Here is a 25,753-nt window from a genome sequence, read left to right as displayed (position 1 = left end):
ATCAACTGATTAAAACCAGAGTAAACAAACTATAGCTGTGAAAACACCCTTAATATAACTTTTAACACTGGCTTCTACTCTATATTTAAAGTGCACATGGCTTTTGGTGTAGGAATAACACTTTTTTATGGCTCTACGTCATCCTGATTTAGCACCCTGAAGTTAAAAGGCTGGATGATACAATGTTGTATAAACTAACCAGTTTTATTTAGACGTGTAACATAGATTTTCCTACTGCTATAGACAGTGCAATTGCTGATTTGTGTTGAGATGATGATCTTGTGGTTGTTACATGTGCCACTAAATAACTTTTCTCCCAGCACTGACCACCAGTAGGAGGCATCCTACCAGAGGCCCATACCACCTCAACTGGGTTCTTTTAATGTGGAGGAGCAGCTGTTTTACGCTGAGCCGAATGACCGAGCTCTTCAATGGGTCACTAAGGGAGAGCCCTGCCACCTTTAAAGGACACCCATTTCTGAAGCTTGGATCCACGACCTTGTTCTTTCAGTTACTAAGAGCTTGTGACCACAGTTGAGGCATAGACTGACCAGTAAATCAACAGGTTCATTTTTATGCTCATCTTTCTCTTCACCATAACGAAACTGATACAGCATCGCTCCAATCTTTCTGTCAATCTCAAGCACCACTCTCCCCTCTTTTGTGAACAAGACCCTAAGATACCCCAACTCCTCCATCTGTAGTAGTAACTCATCCCTGACCTGGAGTGGGCACATATGTACTAGAAATGTGTAATCACAACTTACATTCACAGAGGCCGGAGAAAGAGATTCATATTGAACTCTCCTCTGCTCAATAAGACACAGGGCAAATCAGCCTGGATAACCAGGACAATTATCTCCCACCTAGGCCCGAGACCTCTCATTTAAAAATGCACGATTTGTTGACAGGAGCCTCAACACCTCCCAACCAAGAACTGAAATCAGATGCAGATCAAAGTTTGTGCCAAGTCCATCCTGGTCTAAGTTGACCTCCTACTCAAGCATACTCAGGCACTGGGGAATTTTTTTTCCTAATACAGAAGCTACAACTGTTTAGTTAGTAACTGAAATGTATGAACCTACTACTGCTGCCAGCTGTTTTACAAATACATACAAATACACCTCAAAGAAAAATGAAGCAAGAGATTTAAAAGAGTAATACTAAACCATATCTGGCAGTAGTTGTGAGTTGATGCTGTTTCACTTGTCAAGTTTCTGCCCACCTACACTGCCAGTCAAAAGCTTTGATTACTGCTTTGCACACTCTTGGCATTCTCTCAATGTGCTTCATGAGGTAGTCACCTGAAATGGCTGATTGGTTCTGGCCATAACAGGGATTCTTGCACTTGTCAAATAGGGCTGTCAGCTGTTTACCAACCTGACTTCTGCACAACACACAACTGATGTTCCCAACTCCATTAAGAAGGCAAGAAATTCCACAAATAAACCCTGACAAGGCACACCTGTGAAGTGAAAACCCATTTCAGGTGACTACATCATGAAGGTCATTGAGAGTCCGCCAAAGGTTTGCAGCACTGTCAACAAAGCAAAGGGCTGCTACTTTGAAGATATAAAATATACGGCATTTTTAGAGTTAATCAATTTTTTCTTTGCTACATAATTCCATATATCTTGCTTCATACATTTGGTGTCTTTAGTACGCATCTATAATGTAGAAACTAATAAAAATAAATAAAAAAAACATTAAATGAGAAGGCGTGTCCAGACTTTTGACTGATAGTGTATATCCACTAATCACGTTAGTTTGCATCAATCTTTGCTACCCATCAACAACATTAACTGAGACTTGATGCCCTCTTGCTGTTACAGGCTGTAAATTAAGAAATAAACTCCCCAATGTTTTTTCTCTTTGCCACAAACAGTCTATGCAGAGCTGCACCTCAGCCAAACACCACACTCACCACATCATTATAGTCCATTACATCATAAATGATTATATCTATGTCTAACATCAATTTCCACATAAAAGAAAGTAATTTCTTTGTCACCTGATCTGCTGTTTAATTACCAAATTAATCAGTGAATTACTTATATGGGCACAGCTCTCACTATCTCTATTACTACACCAGAGAGTTTATCACCCAGTTTCTGCATGAAGAGTAAGTCAGATAGGTTATACATGTGGGAGAGCACCAAATCACAGTCAGTGTACTTCAAACTGTGATGAATCATTTAGTCCACGATAGCTACTGAGCTCAACTCTGTGGTTCTCAACCCTTTCGCTTCTTCTAAACCCGGAACAAAAAGCTCACATTCCACAGTTTTTATATAAATTATTAACAATAAACAAGGGATCCAGGTTGAATTTTACTTGAACAAAGGTCAGCGAATAGGATCAGCAAACTCTTCTTTAGCAGATGAACAACTGAGGGTAAACAAGCATTAGATCATTACTCTGCACTGCTGACAGGCAAGGTCAACTAACTCTCCTACAAAGGTGTTTGTATGATTTAAACGTAAACCAACGCTATCAGCAACAGACAGTATTGCGTATGAGACAAGTCAAGACACATTATATCCTGCTCAATGAGAGTGACTCACTTCAGAGATTTACGATGGCCCACTGAATGAGACAAATGAGAAACCCTGCTCTGACAGCAAAAACCACTCCTGTGAAACCATCAAGCCTCAGTTTGTTGTTTAGTGGCAGTAGTAGCTCTATTTAAACAGCCAACCTCAGATATTGAAGAAAAAAAAAATGATCTGGACCTCAAAATACTCCAGACATGAGGCAGGAGGTAGCTGAGGGGAGAATAATCATGACCCCAAATTCCCAGCTGGGCTGACCTCTGCGTGTGTGTTCCAAACTGAAGATCTGAAGTCCATGGGTGGGGCCTTCAAGACTTTATACAGGACATTTTTCACTCTTCAGCTTCTCTCTACAGGATCAGAAACTAATCAAATCAGCACTGACTGATTTTATCTACAAAACCAAAATGTGAATTGAAAAAGTGAACATGGGCACTTAAAATGAATGAATAGCATTATTGACAGTGAATGCATCCAAAGCTAGGGGAGTCACATTTAACAATATATCACAACATAATTCTATTTTTACAGTATATCCAATACCATAATGCTATAAACCAGGGGTAGGCAACGCCAGGCCTCGAGTGCCGGTGTCCTGCAGGTTTTAGATCTCACCCTGTGTCAACACACCTGAATCAAATGATTAGTTCATTACCAGCCCCCTGGAGAACTTCAAGACATGTTGAGGAGGTAATTTAGCCATTTGAATCAGCTGTGTTTGATCAAGGACACATCTAAAACCTGCAGGACACCGGCACTTGAGGCCTGGAGTTGCCTACCCCTGAAAAGCCATGATTGATTGGCCTGGTTATCAAGTTCTAGCTCTACAGGTTAATTTGACCTTAAATTTTAAATAAAATTTTGTTAAAAATGGCTAAGATTTCTTAAATCTATCAACTACATTAAGTATTAGATAACTCTTTTTAAAAAATCAAATAAAACCAGTGGGTGTATATTTTGCTGTTACATAACATAATCAAGAAAATCCTCAAATCAGGTTTCTATTGAAGGAAGTACAATGAAAAAATTATAATGGATTTTTGGTTTTTAAAAAAAAAAAAAAAAAAAAAAAAAAAAACATTGGCTGTGTAATAATTCAATTATCTAAAAAGAAAACTAAATTCAGCTGAAAGTTAACTTCAGAGGGGGAGCATTTCCTTCAGCAAGGCCAATCCTGGAGCACAAAATTTAAAATAAAGTGATTCAGATCCATATGTATTCTTCCTTTGCCTACAGTTCGCCTGCCCCAAATATTGCCCCATGAAATCTGGGGCAATATTTGTGTTTTTTCATGCAAGCTGATGTTGATCTCAGAATATAGACCGGAACTGATGTCTAAAAATAAAGGGATAAATAGGTATAGATTTTTGCCAGAGGGGTAAATGTGTCAACATCATTTTGGCTCATGATCCAAAGCTGAGACTGAACATGAGCTTTACATCCATCCAGCATGTATGTTTGCGTGAATGGTAGAGCTCCACAGATGGACACACGTACAGAGAAATGTAAGAACAGAAGGGATATAAAATAATTAAGGTAACTTTACATTTGAAGTATGCATTAATTTAGCATTTGCCAGTGTAGCAAAAGTAGTGAAATAAAAAAAATATATAAGCAGATGTTAGTGGCTGTGAAGGTTAGTACATACATAAATTTTGAATATGTGCGCTTTTGGCTGACTCAGACAGAGCAGATTGAGCTTCACTAAGCTGGGGAAGGGGGAGGGGGCAAAACAAACACCCTGAGGCATACCCAGTTACGCTCAGAGACACAAACATATACACTGTGTGTGTGTCCAGGCTGGCAACAGTCCGAGAAGTGTTGAACACACACACGCCTTCCTTGTGGGCTTAACATGGACTTTTTTTACTCTCTTACTGAAAGCCTTACCTCGCTAAGAAGATGCCAGCACATACAGTTAGAAACTGAAGGCCTTGGAGAAAAAATTGTTCTCATCCAATGCTGGTTATTAACTATGTAACTAAACTTGCATGTTTAACTTTAAAAGTAGAATATTTTCACCATTTTAAGGTGCCTGCAAACACATCACAAAGATCAGGATCAGTCACAGTCTGTCCTTTAAAAGCATGCAAGGGTAGAGGACAAAGTGGGTGATGGATAAAGAAAGGAGGGCTGCAGCTGCACAACAGGTCTGCCAGACCATCTCAACAGCTCAGGGTAGCTCAGAGTGTCTGTGACTGAACCCCTAAACCCCCCCTTTCCTTCTCCTCCGTCTGTCCCACTATCCTGATCTCACAGCCTCCATTGCAGTGCTGAGTGCGGGATGAGGGCGGTGGGGGTGAGGGGCTATTGGGCTGATATGGCCTTTGTGCCGTTCATAAAGTCTGTGGCTAGTCTGTTGAACCCCGACCAACAGGGCTACAATCTGGTGACATTTAGCAGAGGCTGGTGCCTTCCAACAACAACAACAACAACATGTAAAGAGACAAATCATTCACCAATTCTACCTTCGGTTAGACACGACTAACTCAGCAGTCTGTGACCTTTAAATAATTTTTTGTTAGCCCTGTGATGAAGCGAAAAATTGTTTAATTTGCTTTTCCCTGTAGTAGCTGTTTCTGTGCAAGCGTCATCACAGATTAATCCTTCACTATCCCAACAGTTTAAGGATCTGAAACTGCAGAATCACACAGAGTCAACAGCATAACACAACTGGGAAAATAAAGTTGGTTACAATCTGGACTGTCTCTGCAACCAACCTCTTTGTAAAGTCTCTTTGTCTTCCTTGGCCAATGCCAGCCGATACGAGGGAGAATGCAGCATTATCTTTTAGATAACTGAAAGAAAATTAAATAATCCACGAAGGATCATCCAGAATAACAAATTTCTAAATTGCTAGTTCACCCGAAACTCTGGCTGATTGGGACCCACACCCAGTTTCACACCTTGGCTCAGACGATTAGATGATCATCAGGGGGTCCTTTGTCCCTCTGTGGGGGGATACTCCCACTAGGTTTATATCTGGGACTCTCCACCATTTGACCTTAGAACTGAAGAAGCTTCTCGGATGAGAGGTGAAACATCTTCAAGTAACTTAAAGAAGTCCAGACGCTTTTCTTTGCAAGCTCCTTTGACTACGATGACCTGGATGACTGAGAACCTTCACAGACATATTGCTAGTTCACTAATATACTTGTTTGAACTACAAGCCCACATGTGCACAATGGTATTCCTTGAGAGTGTGGTTACTAATGTCCTGAAAAACTTATGCCAACTGCTAAAAATACAGCTCACAACATGACCGGGGCAGGCAATATTATAAAGTAAGAAAAGCAGCGATTCTGGATCACTGTAGAGTTTGGAAGAGAAGTTCATGTATAACTGAGATGCCCAGTTTCTCTGCCACCATCTCCACATCAGCAATAATGCAACAACCTCCAGTGTTCACATGGAAGATATTTCAAATTTGGACTGGGATAATTAAGTCCCAATCTCTCCAGTAGTGGATATGCTCTAATCATCCAGATAAACACAATATATGCAACCATGTGAACTGTGTCGACATTAGAGGTATTGCAACACTTCTGCAAAAAGTTTTCCTTATTTTACTTTACATATCCTGATATCATCTGACCCTACTTGCCACATAATACTTTCTGTGGTTGGTTAATCTATTCTGGTTTGCTAAAACAACTGTCAGCTGCAAATTTAAAAAAAAAAAAAACTACAGAAACAGATTTCACCATGGTTTTTTTTGTTTTTTTTAAATCAAGACTAAATCTGTTATTAACCTCTGTCTCCCTTCCACAGCATGTCTTTTATCCTGTCTTCCTTCTCTCACCCCAACCGGTCGCAGCAGATGGCCGCCCCTCCCTGAGCCTGGTTCTGCCGGAGGTTTCTTCCTGTTAAAAGGGAGTTTTTCCTTCCCACTGTTGCCAAAGTGCTTGCTCATAGGGGGTCATATGATTGTTGGGTTTTTCTCTGCATCTATGAAGCGCCTTGAGGCGACTTATGTTGTGATTTGGCGCTATATAAATAAAATTTAATTGAATTAAATAGTGTACTTAGTACAGCTGAAATAATAATTTTTTAGTCAACAAATAGAAATGTGTTAGCTAACTAATTTCATAGCTGACCAGTTATTTCAGTTTCAAGCTAAGTCTCTGAACATTCATGGGTTGTAAAGTCTGGTAACTTTCATGTTTTGCAAAGTGGTTTGAGCTACAAAACAAGACATTTTATAGCCTAAACAATTAAGTGAACAATCAGAAATTGCTGTAAATGACCTTTTTCTTGAGTTGAGTTTGTCTTCATCCAAATGCTTTAGTTTACATACATTTAATCACTGATGTCTAAACATATATGGACTTGCAGCAGTCCAGCAGTGATGAGGCTCGGGCGGAAAAACACACAAAGACACACACCAACCTCCCACTCTCTCTGGAAAAGCCATCAGACTTCTCTATTTCTAACAAAGGTGGAGGAAGGAGGAAAGGAGGGGGTGTCTGGCCCATAGGTGATATCATAGGGCTGAAGTGTGCTGGGACCAGTGAAGGAGGGCCTAAAGTGAAATACAAAACCAGCAGACAAACGACTGGCAGGGCTAGACGACAAATAACAGAGTCTGGACTCCAAAAATCTGGGGAGACAATGGAGGACTGGGAGCCATTAGTTTTACTGCAAACAGTCAATGAGCAGAGCAGTATGTCTCTCTCTTTCTGAAGCATGATGATGAATTACAGAGAATATTCCAGATGCAAGTCATCAATAAATTTCTCTCTACAGTCTAGTTGCATTTTTTCGTAGGGAAGGGCAGAGTGTAGGCTGGTTTACCTCTCATGAAAAATTAATGTTTATTCTTAAAAACATACCCCCATGCTGTGTCAGCCTGATATCCCTCAAAGAGAAATTTCCACTATAAAAAAAATTCACAAATTTCACAACTGACCTTAACTTGTTGATTCTTCAGTGGCAAAAATCCAAATGATGATATAATTAAAGCTCAGAACTGGGTAACTAAGATAAATTAAGGTCATTACGGTGCATGTGTGTGCCGTGAACCCTGGATGCTTTCCTCGCCAAAGTTAGAAACCTGTGTGCTCGAATTCATACATGTCAGAATTGTTTAAAAGATGCTGGATATTTGTCTGTTATCCTGACTGCTTATTCTTTATTAGGCTTTCGATTAGAATTCATTGTAAGATGGCGAAAGATGTACCCTTAGGCCCCCTCCTCGATTCAGAGATGGTCTTTCCCTTTTCACGTAAATGGCCTCCTTGACTCCGTGCTCAAACCAGCGTTCCTCCCTGTCCAAGATGTGTACATCCTCATCCTTGAAAGAGTGCCCGCTGGCCTGTAGATGTAAACAGACTGCAGAGTCCTGGCCTGACGAGGTAGCTCTTCTGTGTTGTGCCATCCGCTTCGCCAGAGGTTGTTTGGTTTCCCCGATGTATAAATCCTGGCAATCCTCTTGGCACTTAACAGCGTACACTATGTTACTCAGTTTGTGTCGGGGGATCCGATCCTTGGGGTGGACCAGTTTTTGGCGCAGCGTGTTTTGGGGGTTTAAAAGCCACAGAGACTTTTAGAAAAAATGCGTCTCAACTGCTCTGATACTCCTGATACATACAGGATCACTACAGGTTTTCGCTTGGGCAGCGGTTGTCCTTCTCTCCTGGATCGGCTGGAGCTTTCTTTAGGTGCCTTTCCAGCTTTGACAAATGTCCAGCTGGGATAACCACATTTACTCAGGGCCTTCTTGATGTGGTGTTCTTCTGCCTCCCTGGCCGCTGTGTCAGTGGGGATGGTGTTCGCTCTGTATTGTAGCGTCGTAATGACACCCAGTTTGTACGCCAGTGGATGATGAGAGTCAAACCTTAGATACCGATCCGTATGTGTAGGTTTACGGTACACATCAGCTTTTAGATGTCCCCCATTACTGATGGAAATCTCACAGTCTAAGAAGGCTAACCTGCCACTTTTCATATCCTCCCTGGTGAATTTGATGCGTAGATTTGATTTTCACCCAGGTGTCATCCACATATCTGAACCAATGGCTTGGTGGTGTTCCAGGGTAGGATAGCAAAGCCCTCTTTCCCACTTCTTCCATGTACAAATTGGCCACAATGGGTGAAACTGGGGAGCCCATGGCACACTCATGTTTCTGCCTGTAGAACTGACCCTTGTATGTGAAGTAGGTGAAATGAAGACACAGTTCCAAAAGCAAACACACTTGGTCGATGCTGAGAGTGGTCCTGTTGCTGAGGTTGGTGTCATCCTGTAATCTCTTACAGACTACCTCCAACGCTTCCGTGACTGGGATGCAAGTGAAGAGAGATGTAACGTCGTACAAGACCATGGTTTCATCTGCCTCCATGATGACATCTCTCACCTTCTCAACAAAGTCCAGGTTGTTCTGGATTTGGTGTTCAGAGCTGCCCACCAGCGGGTTGAGGATGGAAGGCAGAAACTTGGAGATGTTATAGGTGACAGAGTCGATCATGCAGACAGTCGGTCTTAAAGGTGCACCCTGTTTATGTATTTTCAGTAAACCATACAGACTTGGTGTGGACTCCCCTGGGTATCCGGTTGTTCAGTGATGACACAACGAATCTTACTTCCGGGTCTAAAGTAGTCTGGTTTAATATGGCTTTTGTGTTGTTAACATGTTTAATGTTATGTATTTTCTTCTATTTAATCTCAAAAAGCTCCTAAAACAATCAGTGATCCCTGTTGACCTCCCTCGGCTTTTATTACCGCTAATCATTTATTTAAGCTCAGTTTTTAAAACCTTGGGATGTAACTACAGCCCAGCCCATGCAGCAGTATATGAATGACTAACCTCGTATTGTGGATGGATTATCTCAGTTGTTCTCCTGGCTGAAGTTTGGTCCTTTTAAAGCATCCTGCCATGCGATTACATTTGTTCCTGACCACCGAGAACACTCACGGTAACTTTTATCGAGTGGAAAAAAAGTTAGCTTGTTTATATTATGCTAACATTATGCTGTGTCGCTAGCAGTCACGTAGCACATCATTATATACCAGCTAGCCCAACTTCAGTAACCCTACAAACGTCACTGCTGTTTAGTTTTCTGTCTTCATTTATGCTGGAAGTGATAACAGAGCTGTACGTTTTAATTTGTTTCCAAAACCCCACAGTCAGGACATGCTATATTGTATTTAGATAGAAGCTAGCGAGCTAACTCCCTGCTAACTTCTAACTCCGTTAAATGTCATAAATTCCGTTTTCATGGATGCCTAGATGTTAAACTCAATTGTTACACCTGGTAGAGCAGAACGCTGATCATTTTATTAAAGATGAAAGACTTTAGACAGTTTTTCGACTCTCAGTAATGCCATAGTGATCGTTTGATATATGGACCTGCAGCGGAGTTTAGACCCAGACACGGCTAGTGACGTCAGACTGAACAACCGGATAGCCTGTGGTATGAGGTCCGGTCAATAGCCTTGTCTTGTTCCAACTGCTTCAGATAGTCTATCACCCTCTTCCTGTAGCCACTTCCTGGGTCTCGTTTCAGGGGCTCATAAGCATTTTCATCACTGAGTAGTGACAAAATTTTCTCATGATAGTCTTTCTGGTTTAGCAATACTGTGCACCTACCCTTGTCTGCCGGAAGGATGATAATGTTGTTGTCATCACTAAGTGATGTGAGTGCCTTCCTCTCCTCCATGGTGATGTTGGATGCTGGGGGCTTTGCATTGCTGAGACAGGCCGAAACTTTCCATAGTTGCTCTGCTTCCACTTCTGCAATATTGTTGTTGCAAATTGCTGTTTCTGTGGCTGTGATCAGCTCCACTAGCGGGATTTGTCTCAGTGTGACAGCAAAATTCCCTTTAGCAAGGATGTTTTGTCTCTGTTTGGGTGAGCTGTCTGTCAGACAAATTCTTCACCCACACAGAAGAGCTACCTCGTCAGGCCAGGACTCTGCAGTCTATTTACACCTACAGGCCAGTGGACACTATTTCAAGGATGAGGATGTACACATCTTGGACAGGGAGGAACGCTGGTTTGAGCGCGGAGTCAAGGAGGCCATTTACGTGAAAAGGGAAAGTCCATCTCTGAATCGAGGAGGGGCCCTAAGGGTACATCTTTCGCCATCTCACAATGCTGTGATTGCAGCCATTCCCCAACTCTCTGTGAATGGTACTCATGGCCATTGATCAGTGGGTTTTGGTCAGTGGTTGTTGATCAATGGTCATGAGAATTTGCATAATTAAGATTAAGGAACTGACCTCCCAGCCCATTGTTCCATCAGTGGACTGGTTTCAGTCATTATGCAAATGTACTGTTTATAAGATTGGGGAAAACTGCAGTCAGCTGAGACTGAAGAAGTCACTTGGATGAGTGACGAAACATTTCTCCCACAAAACGCTACAGATGAACAGAACCAACTTTTGGAGATTTACTTTCCTGGATGATTGAGAATGCATCAAGACATATAATCATTTCCCAACACTTGGTACAATTATAGCATAATATATCCATCTAGACACACGATACAATATCTAAAGCATTTCTTATCATGTTTCTGCCCAAAGTTTCTCGTGTCACTATTTCAGGTGTCATTGACAGTAAAGTGTAAGAAGACCTCACAGTCACCGCTTATCGTGATAAAATGTTTCAGCCTATCAAACCTTACAAATTGTGGCCCTGTGGCCAAGAAAGACTCATGTTTCTTTCCTGTTTCTTGTGTTTTCAGCAAGTCCTGAACGACTATGGCAACTTCAGTAAGAAACACTTATCACACAACCTCCTTGAAAAGTCATTGCGTAATTTCTGTATTTTATGACTTTCACCTGTACTTCCTCTCCCTGCTTAAAAACCCCTACTCCTTCCAATCAGCTGACCTTCCCCCACATACCCAGCTTTACCCTAGCACCTGAAGCAGCAGCAGCGGCAGCAGTGGTGGTGGCAGTGGCCAGTGGAGCACAAAGGCGCATTTGTTGTCTGGAGAACACGTCTGTGTGTGTGTGTGTGTGTGTGTTTCTGCATGTGCACTCCCCCGCAGATAGTGAGACAGGCTAGGGCCAAGTCGAGGCAGAGCTGTGTCTCTAACCCTTCCACCCGTGGTGCAAGCCACAAACCAAACAGCAGCCCACACCCTCCTCAAGGCCCCAGCAGTCTGAAAGAGCATTCCTCTAAGCTGACTAACTACATGCACACACGCACACAGAGTCATGTACAATGGCATAAATATATTTATATCTATTAACGTATGGTTAAGTAGCCTGAATTCTACAGTCAGTATTCTGTTTATTTCCTTTAAAGGAACAGAAAACAGAAGCACGATGAACACCAAGCTTCAGGCATGGCATATACACTAGACTTATAATTGATCAGGATCTTAAATAAATTCTGTTATTGTTTGTACAACCAATGATACCCTCAACAAAAATGCAACAATATTAGGATGACATCACCATGTGACTTAACTAAGAAATTACTGTCCAACAGTAGCGAGGACACTAAACTCTTTTGTTTTTAAGGTCCAAACAAAGTAAGCACAACAACACAGTTACTACTGTCTACAAACAGACTTCAGTCATGACTCACAGCAGCAATCCCTTTCAGTCAAGTAAATCAAACAATGACAGGAATCCTGAACCCAATCCTGAAGAAGCAGACTTGTCACTGTCATTAGAGACGCCAACCACACACAGACAGACAACACACATAAACTCTCTGTGACCCGTCTTGAACAGAGTCCTGTTGAACATCACTGTCTCGGGTGACCCAGGTGTGATACTTGACATGAAAGTGAATGACAAAGTGTGTGTGCTCATTTAACAAAGTGATGACGCATTTTGTTAAATCACGCCTACAATATCAATCTAATGTTTTACATTCATTTGTCATTTTAGCTTTCAGCTTCCTACCTTGAAAACTTGGTGTTCTTCATTCTCATAACTTTCTAAAAAGTTTGATTTCCTTGAGGCGGGGTTGGATTTTTAATTGCATAAAAAAAGATGAACTTCTTACAGTTCTGAAATTATACAAACCACACAGTTGATTTGATTATGTGAGAATATAAGTAGCTAAATAAACAGAAAATTACAAAATTATTATTTGAGAACGAGAGGAATCAGAACGGAACTACCAAAACAAAAGTTTAGCAGGCACAAACCTCTGTGGGTGCTTTCACACTCATGCCCTTTAGTTAGGGTTTCCCCTGTGCTGCGATTTCATTGAGCAGGCAATCACACTAAAGTGCAGAATAGAACAACCAGAACCTTCATAAGAGGCTCAAGTCCATTCAGCTTTAGTTATTTTACCTGTCTTACTTAATCCAGTCCCAAAGAACTCTGGACAGGTTGTTTGTAGGAGGGAAAAATGTACTGCACAATTCTGTAGCCTGGCGTGCTTTGTATTCTGGAAGGTAGCTGTGCACTCAAACTTTTATTATGAAGCAACATACTGACTGCTAATTTCATGAAAAGATCTCCCTGGTTCTGCTCAGGTGTCTGGCAGCTCCATATCATCTTTGCAAAGTGTGCAGCAGTAAAGTTGTTTAAGACACGTCCATAAAGTGCTTTTAGCACGCTTCTAGAGTAGTTTTACCTGCTCTGCTCATATAATTAGCACAAGAATGAGCAAATACCAGCTCTGTTGTTGTTTCACTTTAAAACTGCACCACATCTCTCTCTAACAGACAAGATCCCAAACCACGAAGGCTCATTATGTTTTCACTTTTGTGCTCCCACCTCAGACACATCGGACTGATCATCAACATGCTTGCTCCTCTGTAGTGACACTGGCCTACGCTTACAAAATCACCAGATGATTTGAATGAGACAAAATTAACTCTGAATATGACAACAGCACAATGACATGACAGGGCCGAGGTGCACACTGTATGAGTTTGGCAGTGTGTGTCAGTGTGCATTTAATGAAGTCTAGTCTGTCATCCAGACACATGCAGACATCTCTTTTGATGTTCAAATGCTGTCTAGAAGGTAAACAAACCAGTTCTATTTCATCTATTAGCCGGTATATTTTTTGTGTGTGTGTGTGTGTGTGTGAATCCCACTAACCACTGTCTCCCTCTGATAAGCCTGAGAATTCAAGACGCTGCAGCTTGCCAAAGAGACTGCTTCCTCAGTGTCTTTCATCGCAACCCTTGACTTTCTGTTACCTTCTACTTTTATACTTTTCTCATTTGTCAACTGTGTTTTTGGTCACCCATTAATGTCTCATCTTCCCTCATTAAAGCACATTTTCCCCATTATAACAACAACTTCCTTGCAACACTGGGAATTCCATACTTCTCTTCTGCACTTTTTTTCCCTCTACATCTCTCTTTCAGTGCAAGTGTCCACAGCTTTTATAATGAGGCAAAAAATAAATACTGCTTTAATTCTATTGACTAACCGGAAGGACTATTAACCAAAAGTAGCAAATATAAAAAGACACCAAGTATACAGCAAAAGTAAATCTGTTTGTTTTCAGTCTACATTTCAGGATTAAATTCTGCTGATGTGGATCACAAAGCCATCTTTACATAACTGCTGCACACTGATAAGGTGGAAAACATGATGGTCTGACAAAAGTCAACAAAATGAATTTCCTTAATCAAGAACTGTATTGTTGAAGTACTTTCAACAGTGATGTATAAAGAAACAGCAGTGTGGATGCAGTCCTTCTCACTCTTGGTCCAGTCCCTGTCTTTCTCATTTTATCCCATCTTTTACATCTGAACTTGAAGATCCTACACTCCCTCCTGCCCCAACATGCAGTGTGAGTCAGACTGTAACCTTAGTGCCAGGAGAGATGTGTGTACATAAGACAAACCCTCTCACCACCCCTTGCACAAAGTCAGAGAAAATTAAGATAAAAGGTGAGGAATCCACTTCCCCAGGCTCTGTGAATATAAAACTCACTGTCCACAGTACACGTATCACACATGATATTAAGACAATGGAAAATGTCTCAATGTCTTTTTGATGCCAGTGTGCAACTGTTGGAACTCATTAACCCCAAATATATATTTTTAAGCACACACACAGAAGACGCAACTTTGATGAGTGTGTCTTTCTAAGGAATATTTAACTCCCATTAAGTTTTGTCATTGAAAAGTTACCTCTGTTCACACATGACAGACCCTATATGCACAGGTGCATGATTGTGTCATAATTATTAAACATTTGGCACAAACAACTAGACAACAGATTGAGTTAGTGTGATGTTGTCTACCTATTGTCACAACAACTATCATACACAAAGTACAATCAGGTCAAAAGCAGCACAGTATCTTCTACAAGTTTTGTTTGTGATTAGTTCACACATTATACTGTACTTACAGGAACTACTGATTCCTCCAATGACAACTTGTATAATTGGTCATTTCAAAAAACTTCAAGCCGATATCTGATTCCAGCTTCCCAAAAACCAACACTTTTTGTCTTAATTTCATTTATTTTATTATAATCTATATGCTATACGCTTCTAAACAAAACCTATCTGAAAGTGTCAACTCGGACTGCACAAACAAAGTGTATCTTTGTTATTTCTATCATTTTAAAAATCATCTTAATTACTTGAGTAACCAAAACATTAAGAGATTGATCAACACGGCAACAGTTATTAGTGGTTGCCCTAACTGACAGTCACACATTAGTATTTACAGAAGACAGTCCATCTCTAAGGTCTGTCTCAGAGATCCTCCTATTCACAACAGCAAAAATGGTGTGTGGTGAAGGTCAACTGTTTGCTTGTAGACTAATCTATGCAATCCATAAAAAACACAAATAAAACAAATTTAAAAAAAGGACGCTGTAGTAATAATAAATTTCAAAGTAACAGCTAGTTTAGGGTATGGAATTATATACATTGGTGTTCTCTAGTTTATGAATGGATTCCCAGTCATAGATGACAAGAACAGAGTTTTCTATACTTCACCATGATTTATGCAAAGTAGCCTGTGAGTGTGTAGTACCATAGTTAGACCCCCTGTCCTCATCACATCTGTTTTGTTTTTTTTTGCAACCAAGATAGCAATGAAGGAAACACTCAAAAGGCTTCAAAAAGGGTTTAAAGCAACCAATAGGTGACCTTATGGTAGCAATGTCCTTTTTTATACCTTCTATAAATATATATCTCTAAAGGAGGTACAGGAAGAGATTATATTGTTTTTAATCAATATGGCATTTTTTTGTTACACTGTTTGCAACTCTTTGACTTGCTCAACCACTGCCTCCCAATTACCTGCACCTAAAATTCAACCTCAAAAACTTTAAGTTTAAATGTTTACACTAAGTTTGACTGTGTGGCAATGGTTGACAAAGTTTTTTCATTGGGGGGGGGGGGGGGGAATGTGGTAGTGTCTCACAAAACAGTTACAAAACAAGTCACTTCTCTGAACAGAAAACCACTCAAGAATGGACACCACTATGGTTGGAGTTTGAGAGAAAAAAACGTGACCTGGTTAGGGTTGGCAAAAGGTCAGGGATTTAGGTTAAAATGTGAAATGTAATAGTTTGCTTTAAAAATGTGGTCTGGGTAAAGTAACTACTTCCTTAAGGCTAAAAAGCCTACGTAATCTTGGTTGACGTTAGGAAACAATCATGGCCATAACTCAGGAAAAGAAAAAAGAAAAACGACATTTACTACGCTTAGGAAACAGGAAGCATACGTACATGTTTGGTCTCAAAGCCTGAGGTTTTGTTGACCTATCCAACCAACCTGACCTCCTCCCAATACTGACTTTGTAACTATATTTAACTCTGCTCCCAGTTTATCCTGGTATAACGGAAACACAACTTGGCTCCTGTTTATAGATACAGGTCTTGGTAAACAACAGGACACACATCTGTTAGTCATCTTGTCACACTCACACAGCAGGCTGTCACACTACACATCCTTCCCTCATGGATTAGAAACTCATAGTGGCTTGATGCACTTTACACACTAGTGTTTTCGGCTAACCCAAGTTTACAGCTCACAGGAAGACAGGACTTTAATAGGGCCAATGGAGAAAAGAAGAGGGTAGGTCAGTACCACAGCTGCTCGTTGCTGAATGAGTCAGGCTTGAACTTGGACAGAGGTTTAAACTTTTACTTACGTCTTAAATGAGTAAAGCTGCTCATTGTCAAAAACCACTAAAAGGCAAGTAGAGCAATGGCACTCTCTGAGTAACAGTCAAAGCCTGCAATACTTTGTTTTGACCTCAACTGGGAACATGACTAATGTTTTTTTCATAAGATAAAGGCACACCTACACCTACATGCAGCCCCACTGACCACGTCAATGACCTCCAACCCAAAAATAACTTAACCACCAAACTCACCAAGCTGTTATACAGTTTCCACAGATAGTCCTGTAATTGTGTGCTAGTGTTATCTAGCAGATTGCAGCCATTCAAAAACAACTAGTCTTTCCCAAAGCTCCCCAGCTGATTCGAAGATTCATCTGACAGACCAAACTCACATACACAAAAAGAAATAAGTGTGCTTGACACGACAGGAAAAAAAAAAATAGCCTTGAGATTTCAATATAATATTCTGTCACTTGGCCCGCTGAGATCTGATCCTTTCTTTCCCCATAACTCTATCTCAATGTACACCACTGAGATGTGATATAATTTTCCTGCTATTCCCCCACCATATACAACTATTGATTCAATCAATATACACAGAGCCCGCTTCCTTCGACTCAGCATCACTGCAAACCACCATTAAGACGGGTAGCAATGAGCTTGAACAGGGAGTTCATGTGTCAGAGAGATAGAATCTGACCTCCCTGTGGACAGGCCTGAACATGCAAGCAGCTGCTGTCAGCAAGCCAAAACGTGGGGGAATTAATAGAAACAGCAGCTCTCCAGGGACTCTGTTAGCCAACACTGACAGCCAGCTCTGATCTGGGGTCATCTTAATGCACTCCACCTCTTCCCTTCTGCATTAGTGGTGGGAAATATGAAACCTGGATCATGACAAACATTATTTAACTTTCTGGGTAGGCTTAATTCTAAACGCTGGCCCAGGCCTGTGCAAGCCGTGATATGCACACTTGTGGCAATGAAGAATGTGGGAGTGCCCCACTGAGGCTCAATTTTCATCTGACAGTATGCTATTAAATCTGAATAGCCCACAAACACTAGTGAGATTTTGCAGATGCAAGCAAAGGTCTGGAGAGTTTAGTTGTAAAAGTAGAGAAAGCAGAAGAAGTAAAATACATGTGAGCACACACTGTACTTTTAATACAAGTTCCACCTGTCCATCCATCCATTTTCTTTCGCTGCAGTTGGACCTGGTTAAAACTAATTCAATTTGATATGACATCTCCAAAGCAAAATGTATCATGTTCAGTTTTTAGAACTGTTATAGGGACGTGTAACAGGCTCTTTATAGCTATTTTGGAGGCTGCAGACTACTCGCTTCTTCTGCACAACAGACTGGAGGCATTCTCCATCTGTAGATACTGACAAAGCTTTTTATTACTGACACGGGTGTTAATTATATGCCAAGTATCTTATCTTAAAGGGATGCCCCTTAAAAACCACATCACGTAAGCTGACACATGTGAGTATGCAAAATGACTCAAATTGATTATCCATGTAACGGACAAGAACTTTCAAGTTGACGAATCAGTTAATCTCTGCTCATTGGGTGGATTAAGGTGTACTAAAACAACCGGCAACTGAGAGTTACTTGAAAAATCAACACTGCAGTAATACCACACATACATTTTAAAGAGTGGCAGGGGTAAAATCCATGATTTGTGTTTACATTGTGCACCTCAGAGGCTTTTACAAGCACAGCCTCTCATCGAGGGAGGAGAATGACTGCTCAGGAGAGAAGTGACTCACAGAAGCTACCAGCTGTGATTTACTGACAAATGCCACTGTTGGTTATTTGTTCTAAATAATGTGTTGATGGACAAATGGCTGTGCAGACAGAGCAAGAAGAAGCCAGCTCCACGGGCTCGCCTACGCACTAAGAACGCTAGAAAGCGTCCCAGATTAAGGCCAAGTTATATAACTTGGACTCCATTAATGCTTTTGCACTGCATGTGCTCTGCTGGCTAGTTAATGCATGGACTGTACCCTTTTTATTCTCAGCAAAACACCCTCAGCTGAATGCTGATGTGATAATAAGAAAGTGCTGAAGGCTGCTCGCTTAAAGTGAAGTGTGCACACGATGACAGCATGATGCCCCAGCAGCTCGCCACCGAGATGTTTCAGACATGATCTGCTAGCTCTGCTCATGGTCCAACGCTAGCTCGTTAAGCAGCACCTTAGCCACCATGTTGCTGCACAATAAACACGTAAAGGAAATCAACAGTTTGAAATATTGACGCCAGAAAGGAAGTGGAAATGTCAACTTCTCAAGTCGAGCAATGATGCCATACATGTGCAAGGCGCCGAGGATGACAGAAACCAGGGAAGAAACCTTTTTGAGTTTTCTGTAACAAAGCTGTAATGAAATCAGCTGAAGTAATAACCCCCCGGGGAAGCTACTAAGTGTACAGCTAGCTAGGATGCTGATTTCACGGTCAACGCTCAAACTCTCCTTACCGCGGTATAGTGATGCATTTCGTGTTGATATTCTGGGTGGTGATGGCTTTCTCCAGTTCGTCCAGTTGTCCCGTCTTCTTCAGCTTCTTCACCAGGCTCTTCACCGCTTTTTCACACCACTTCTCCTCCTGGCCGTTCTGCTCTCCCTTCTTCCAGCCCAAAAGTCGTTTGACAATGGGGGGAGTGAAAGGCAAAATTGACATCTTTTGAGTTCAGCTGAAGTCAGTCCAGTGTCGAGAAGTCCGTCAGTTTGGAAAAAACACGGAGGAACAATTGTCCCTAAAGCGCTCCGAGTAGTGGAGACGACGGGAGTAAAGACAAACTGCTGCTGTTGTTGTTGTTTTTAATGTCACACAAAACACATCTCGGAGTCGCACCGACCACTTTTAGCGGACTCGCTCCGTCTGTCTCGAGCTCAGCCGTGAACTGTGCACCGGTAGTCTGTTGCGCTGTGGATTTAGTGCTACTCCGCCAGAAAACCTAGTTCCGTCTGCACTCTTTCAGGCCAGAGCTAGTCTAAACACACCTCACTTGACTCACACCCAAAACTGCGTCGCTAGCTCTAAGGCAGAAACGAAAGCGTCGTGATAGGTTTTTTACGTCTCTGAATGCTCTAGCCTTCCACGAGCAAAGTTTTTGGTTAAGTTCAGAGTCATCCGCGGGTGCTGGAGCCTCCGACTGAAGTCTGCTAAGAGTCTGCATCAAATGCAAATGCATGAGCTGCTGCTGAGAGTCTCAATTCAGACTTTAGACTGCACAGCAGACCCATGAAAGGCCAGTGTGAGCAGCTGGCCAAATGTGTTTCGCTGATATTGCGCAATCTCCATCCTTTTCCCTGTTATTGCTGATAAACCTCCACGTGGCTGTGTCTAAATAAGCAGTCACAACAGATCACTTGATTTAGTTATGTAACACTGGGCAGTTTTTGTTCTTTTGCATGTGACTTCACTTCAAAATTTCTGATGAAATTAGGTCCTTGTTTTCCTTCTGTTTTCCTTTTGTTTCAGTAGGCTGTATAGGACAGTGGAGCTGTCTAAATAAAATAAAAAAAACGTTGGCTCTGTTGTGTTTCAGTTTAGACTGTGAGACATAATTATAATCAAAAGAGCTGTTCTTTTTAAAAATAAGTGTAGGTTTCCAACTTCAGCTGGAAAACATACTCTATGCTTCTTTTTCCATTTTACTTTTAGAAATCCACATATGCTTAATTGCCTGGCTGTCAGCCACATAACCAAGGTTGCATAAGAATACAGCCGTGCCTATGTTTTTGTTGAATAAAGGCTTGAGGTTTGACATTCAGCATCTCTAGCGCAAAGGGTTTCCAGTAATTGCTACTGGCTTGTTTTGTCTCCAGATGGGTGAATAACTCTGGAGCTGCTGTAAAGATGGAAGGTGATAGGAGTCGTACATGAATGCAAGAGATGAGCCACTAACTTGCCTCAGCTTGTTTTACATGTGAACACAGGAATCAACGAGGTGGCAGTTTGGCTTTGCAGCTTGGCTCAGCTCCACTAAAGCACAAGTACAGCTTGACACATGCACATGTAGGCCTAAACACCTCCACCACACCACCTTTCACACACACTCCCTGTTTCAGTGTCAAGGAGTCAAGTGGCAGATGTACAATGGGCCGTGCAGTGCCGCTGAGCTCACCGCAGAGAGAGTGATAGCGGGACTGTTTAGGGTGTGAAGCTGCCTTTGTTCCTGCAGCTTCAAAAGAAAGACTTTACTGCTTTCAAGCACAGTTTCCAAAGTCGGGTATCTTATTAGCAGGCACTTGAAAGAGTCGTAAAATGTGAACGCTCTGCACAAAGAAGCCGGTGCACTTGCTTGGATTTAGTTTACAAATTTTCTATAGTCACACAGAAGAAGAACTTACACAGCTGGAATTCAAATGGCCCACAGTGGACGCATATATGAGGATAGTGATGGTAGTGAGGTGCCAATATTTGCTCACTGCCTCCACTGACTGTTCAGAATTATACAACTATAGTGGCATTGACCTGCTGTTACCATTTTGGTATGTGTGTACAGGCGCATTGACCTGCATTCAGCCAGCAAGCCCCCTCCTCCACTCCTATGCACAGTGTGAAGTTTGTGCTAAAAATACAGCTGGCTTTAAGCTCAGCAGGACATACCCGTCTCCTTTCATCTATTTTGGTTGCACAGCAGTGTGTATTTTTATATCTGCTACAGGCATGTCAAGGTTTCTTCATACATGATATCTTTGTTAAATGAATTCTCACCCTTGAGCAAAGATTTTCTAAAAAATAAACAAAGGACTTCTCAGATCAATGAATGTGAGGAAACTATCACAAGCACTTAGTGTGAGCAGCTGCTTTGACCTGTAGAGATTAGGTTTTATGTGCAGTCCCAGATATCAACAGCTCCTTGTCTGTAGTAACAATCAAGTCCACAAAAGTGTAAAACACACCACTCTCTCGCTCTGTGGTGGGTTGGCAGGTTGGAGGAGAAGGCTGGAGGAGCGTGTGGCCGTGTGTCACACGCTGAGGCCCCGCGGCCCTCTCGACACCTGTTTACGCCCCCAGGGACACGACCGGCCAAGACAGCTGGTTTGTTTTGGAGAAGTGCAGGCCGAGACGGAGCGGATATGGGGGTGCGGGGCGGGGGGATGGGATTACAGATGGGCCGCAGTAGACAGGCGGGAGGACGGGTGTACGGGTGGGGGTTGGGGGTGGAGTTGTGGGCTTCTGTGAGAAGAATTACTGAGCACAAAAGGAACGTCAGCGAGACTCAATGGGCAGTGGCCACTGCAGTCCGATGGATGATAATGACATTGTGCTGGCAGCAACCTCAGGGGACTTGGTCCAGTGTGTGTGTGTGGGTGTGGGTGGGTCTTTGACGTCATAATGTCCCAGTGGAGAGGCATTCAAACTGTGGGAGTCTGGATGGATGTGATAAGGAAGCAGATGACCAGTTATTAGCCAATTTTAAAAAGACAGATGCTGAAGATTATCATTTGAACTTAGATGTAAATAACTGCTTAAATACAGTCAGCATCCCCTAGAAAGTTTAATTCATCGCTCATGTGTACCAACCCCAACTACATCTAAAATTATCGCACACTTTTATTTCAGTAAATTAAAAAAATCAATTTAAAAGTTATATATTGGACACAATAAACACAGATCTTTTTCTGTTGGTTATGTTCTGCAGATTTTTGTAACATATACTGTTTAGAGTTTTTTCAGAAGGTCCTGGTTTTGGATAATCACATATAAAATTTTGTATTTGACAGTTGCTACAGATGTTTGAAAAGCAACAAAAATACACAAAAAAATGTAGGTAAATGTCACAAATCCTGCTTAAAAACCCCTCACAGAAGTGTTGCAGCTCGAACGCAATGGATTACTAATAAAACTAGTAAAACCAGACCATGAAATAGAGTGATTGCTCCAAATGTTACATATTTTACTGTTCATAGTTTGTCAAAGGAGATCACTTTATAACAACCCTGTGTATGATTTTACAATAAAATCCACAATTATTATGTCAGAAGATTACACATTTTTAGGTGTTAAAAACGAAATAAATAATTTTAAAAGACAATATTTTACCTGGCCATGAAGATTATACACATCTTTCTCAAACTAAATGCGCAAAATCTACCATTCACCATTGTTTCACCACAGACTCTCAAAGTTTTTTTGGCATGCCCTGCTAGAGAGAAAAAAAACGTATATAATCTTCCAAAAACCTTTTTTTCTGTTATTAAAAATGAAAAAGGAACAAGTTTAATTTTAGTTTTAAAAATGGTGCAATATTCTTTGACTTCTTTTTTTTTTAATTCCTTCTCCTGATCCGTCACACCAGCTTCTCCCCCTGAGAACCACTAACATATACAAAGTTGGCGTGACTGCCTGCATGTGTTTGTTTGTGCGTGTTTGACATATACCAGTTCATGAGTGAACAGAGCTCAGGGGTGCCATATAAAAGTGTTAACACTGATCCTCTTGGCAATAACAGGACACTGTGTTTTCCCTCTGAGAGAGCCATCAATCGTTCAACAGCTTATGACAGCTCCTCCAGGGATGGTAGAGCGAGCACATGGTGTACCAATCAACACCATAACTATCACGCACACACAGGCAAACCCACACACACCCTTCCACATGCAGTAGGCCCTTCCTTTCTCACTTCACTACTCTATAAATGACAGTTCGTTGTGCCTGCTTGTGCTTTCACTTTTGTATGCAGACCCATCAAAAGTGACTCTGTTTCCACATTGGTATACAGATTGTTTTGTTCCGGCACTTATTTTGTGTGTGACGTCACTCTTTTTACCAGCTCATCTACTCAAACACAGGAAATGGTGTTCGGTCCAAATCCCTTGTGACAGATCTTTTGAAACTTTGTGCTGTTGCGCAAGTCACTCTGCTATGAATAACAGGAAGGCAGCTATTTTTCATCTCAGTCTAATTGCCAGTCACTCGGCTAAATCTTCATAGTCAGTCTTCATAAGCATGCCCTTATTGGTTGTTTGCAGTTACTAGAATCACACAATTGCAAGAAAAACTTGAGAGTACATTCTTTTTAAAATATTTGCAGCGTTCAATCTGACTGAACTAACACACAATGCAGGTTAATAAACAATCACACAAGTGAACTCTCGCCAATATAACTCATAGAAAGCGGCAACAACCTCCATTTCCTGTAGCTGCTTATGAGAATTGCACACTGATGATGATTAAATTAGGAAGGTTCATTTTTGCAGAGCTGTTTCAATTCACTATTTCTGCAATGCCTTAATAGAGCAGCTGTCTTCAGGTCCGGCAATAGTATTTTAGTTGGGCTAAGGGGTCAGAATTTAGTCTTGAGTTGATAATTCAAAAACATGCGGGTTTTGTTTTTTGGGGGGACGGGGGGTCATTTACTATGGTTCTCCTCATATACTCCTAAATAAAATCTGGACACAATTTTGAATGTATGCTGATCCGTCCATTGTGTGCAGACCCACTTTTCCTCCAAATAAAGTCATGTTAAACTTTAAACTTGGTCGTAGGACTTTTTTAGTGAGCACGCTTTGTAGTGACACCTTTTTATAACGACACTTCTGCAATCCTAACGTCTGATCTCATCTCCTTAAATTAGAGAAACTGCCAAGTAGCTCTAGGGACATTTGTTGCGACAATGACTGTCTTTTTTTTAAACATCTTGTACTGTAAGTTATTACTCAATATGTTCAACAAGACTGCTTGCCTATTCTCTTCTGTTTATCCAATTTAGGCTCACGGGAGGGCTGGAGCCTATCCCAGGCATGAGGCAGGGTACACCCTGGCTAGGTTGCCAGTCTGTCGCAGGGCTTACACAGAGAGAGACAACCATTCACGCTCCCATTCACGCCTACGGGTGATTTAGAATCACTAATTAACTTGCTCACACTAACTGCATGTCTATGGACTGTGTGAGGACGCTCGAGTACCTGGAAAGAATATGCAACCCCCACACAGAAAGGTAACGGCCAGAACGTGGATTCAAACCCAGGACCTTCTAATGAGGCAACATGCTCCACATAACATCCAAAACCTATGAGATTGTGTTGCCTTTCTTTATTTTTGCATTGCTAGAGAAGCAGTTTTTTATTATACAGAATGTTTACATTAGATGACAAATAAACCCCAGAACAACCCAATATTGCTGCTATGAATTTAAAAAATCAAATTAATAAATTAAAGTCATTGTAATGTCTCTTTTTGCCAGCCACGGCATTTTGAATGCATGTTATTTGTTTGAAATGGGCAATAGGAATAAAACTTCACTGTCTGATGGCACAATGACTCAAATTGGTAAAATAAAGCAGAAGCAAAGAACATTTCCCATAAAGCCAAGCTTCCTGAGATAGATTTCCTCTCAGCGCAAATGTAAAATGGTAATAACTGCTTATATTACCCCCTACACCCGCTGAATTATGAACTTTACTGCCCAATAGTAGCTGCTGTTGTTTTTCTCAAAATAAAAGTTCAGTATATTTAATTTTAAACTATTTGTTAGATATTCCCAGAAAAACAAAGGATAGGAACTCAGTAATAAATATTTCCTTTTAGTTTTTCAAGTAGGATTGACAGGATGACCCTGCAGGGAAATGGGTCCGTGTGAGTGTCCTGACTGGTACCACAGACTCATGTTTGTTGCTCATCAGCACTGTGTGACTCTGCTCATACGACTTCTCCCTGGTACTACATAAACACACATGACTCACAGTCCAGGTGGGTCTTTTCTCTTTCCTTATATAGCTGTGGTAAACCTAGTCTTTGTATCTGCAGTGAAAAGTTTATCTCCACTTGAGCTATGACTCACCGTAAAAAACGATAGCCCTGGTGATAACCCGTTGTTCCTACTATGACTTATTATAAAATGCAAGCTTGTACAGTGTCGTCTGAGGCAGCGCTGCCATGACTTACCTCTGAGTCATGAGTCACTATAAATGGCTGTTGGTCAATCCCTGTGAGAGCAAATTTCCTTTTGTTAGCATGCCTGCATAATCTCATTGATAGCAGACAGGATATTGAGTTAAGGTCACTCAGTTTGAGACACTGTTTGGAGGCAAAGAGTACTGAATACTGTGCCATATGACACACGGAGTCATTAGGTATCCTCTAACAGCCTTATTAGAGTACTTTCACTTGTAATTCGGGATGTGCTAAACTTGATAAGTAGCAGAGTATGTGGCCAAATATAATTGGAAGA

At 41.4% G+C, this 25,753-nt stretch overlaps 1 protein-coding gene across 1 annotated transcript in view; it reads right to left on the bottom strand.

Annotated features, from left to right (window-relative positions):
• The window catches only part of LOC146583596 (SMAD family member 3), a 30,726-nt gene extending 10,946 nt beyond the window's left edge, over positions 1-19,780 (bottom strand). The window contains exon 1 of the mRNA XM_085274165.1: positions 19,046-19,780. Coding sequence (XP_085130291.1) covers positions 19,046-19,248 — 203 coding nt within the window. The 5' untranslated portion in view covers positions 19,249-19,780. The remainder of the gene's footprint in view (positions 1-19,045) is intronic.
• Positions 19,781-25,753: the final 5,973 nt, after the last annotated feature.

This window comes from Mchenga conophoros, linkage group LG1 (assembly GCF_057382185.1).
Source record: "Mchenga conophoros isolate Kocher_MC1m ecotype Shallow Benthic linkage group LG1, M_conophoros_male_GT1.1, whole genome shotgun sequence".
Taxonomy (NCBI): domain Eukaryota; kingdom Metazoa; phylum Chordata; class Actinopteri; order Cichliformes; family Cichlidae; genus Mchenga; species Mchenga conophoros.
The sequence above is the reverse complement of the archived record's forward strand: the minus strand, read 5'-3'. Positions and strand labels throughout refer to the sequence as shown.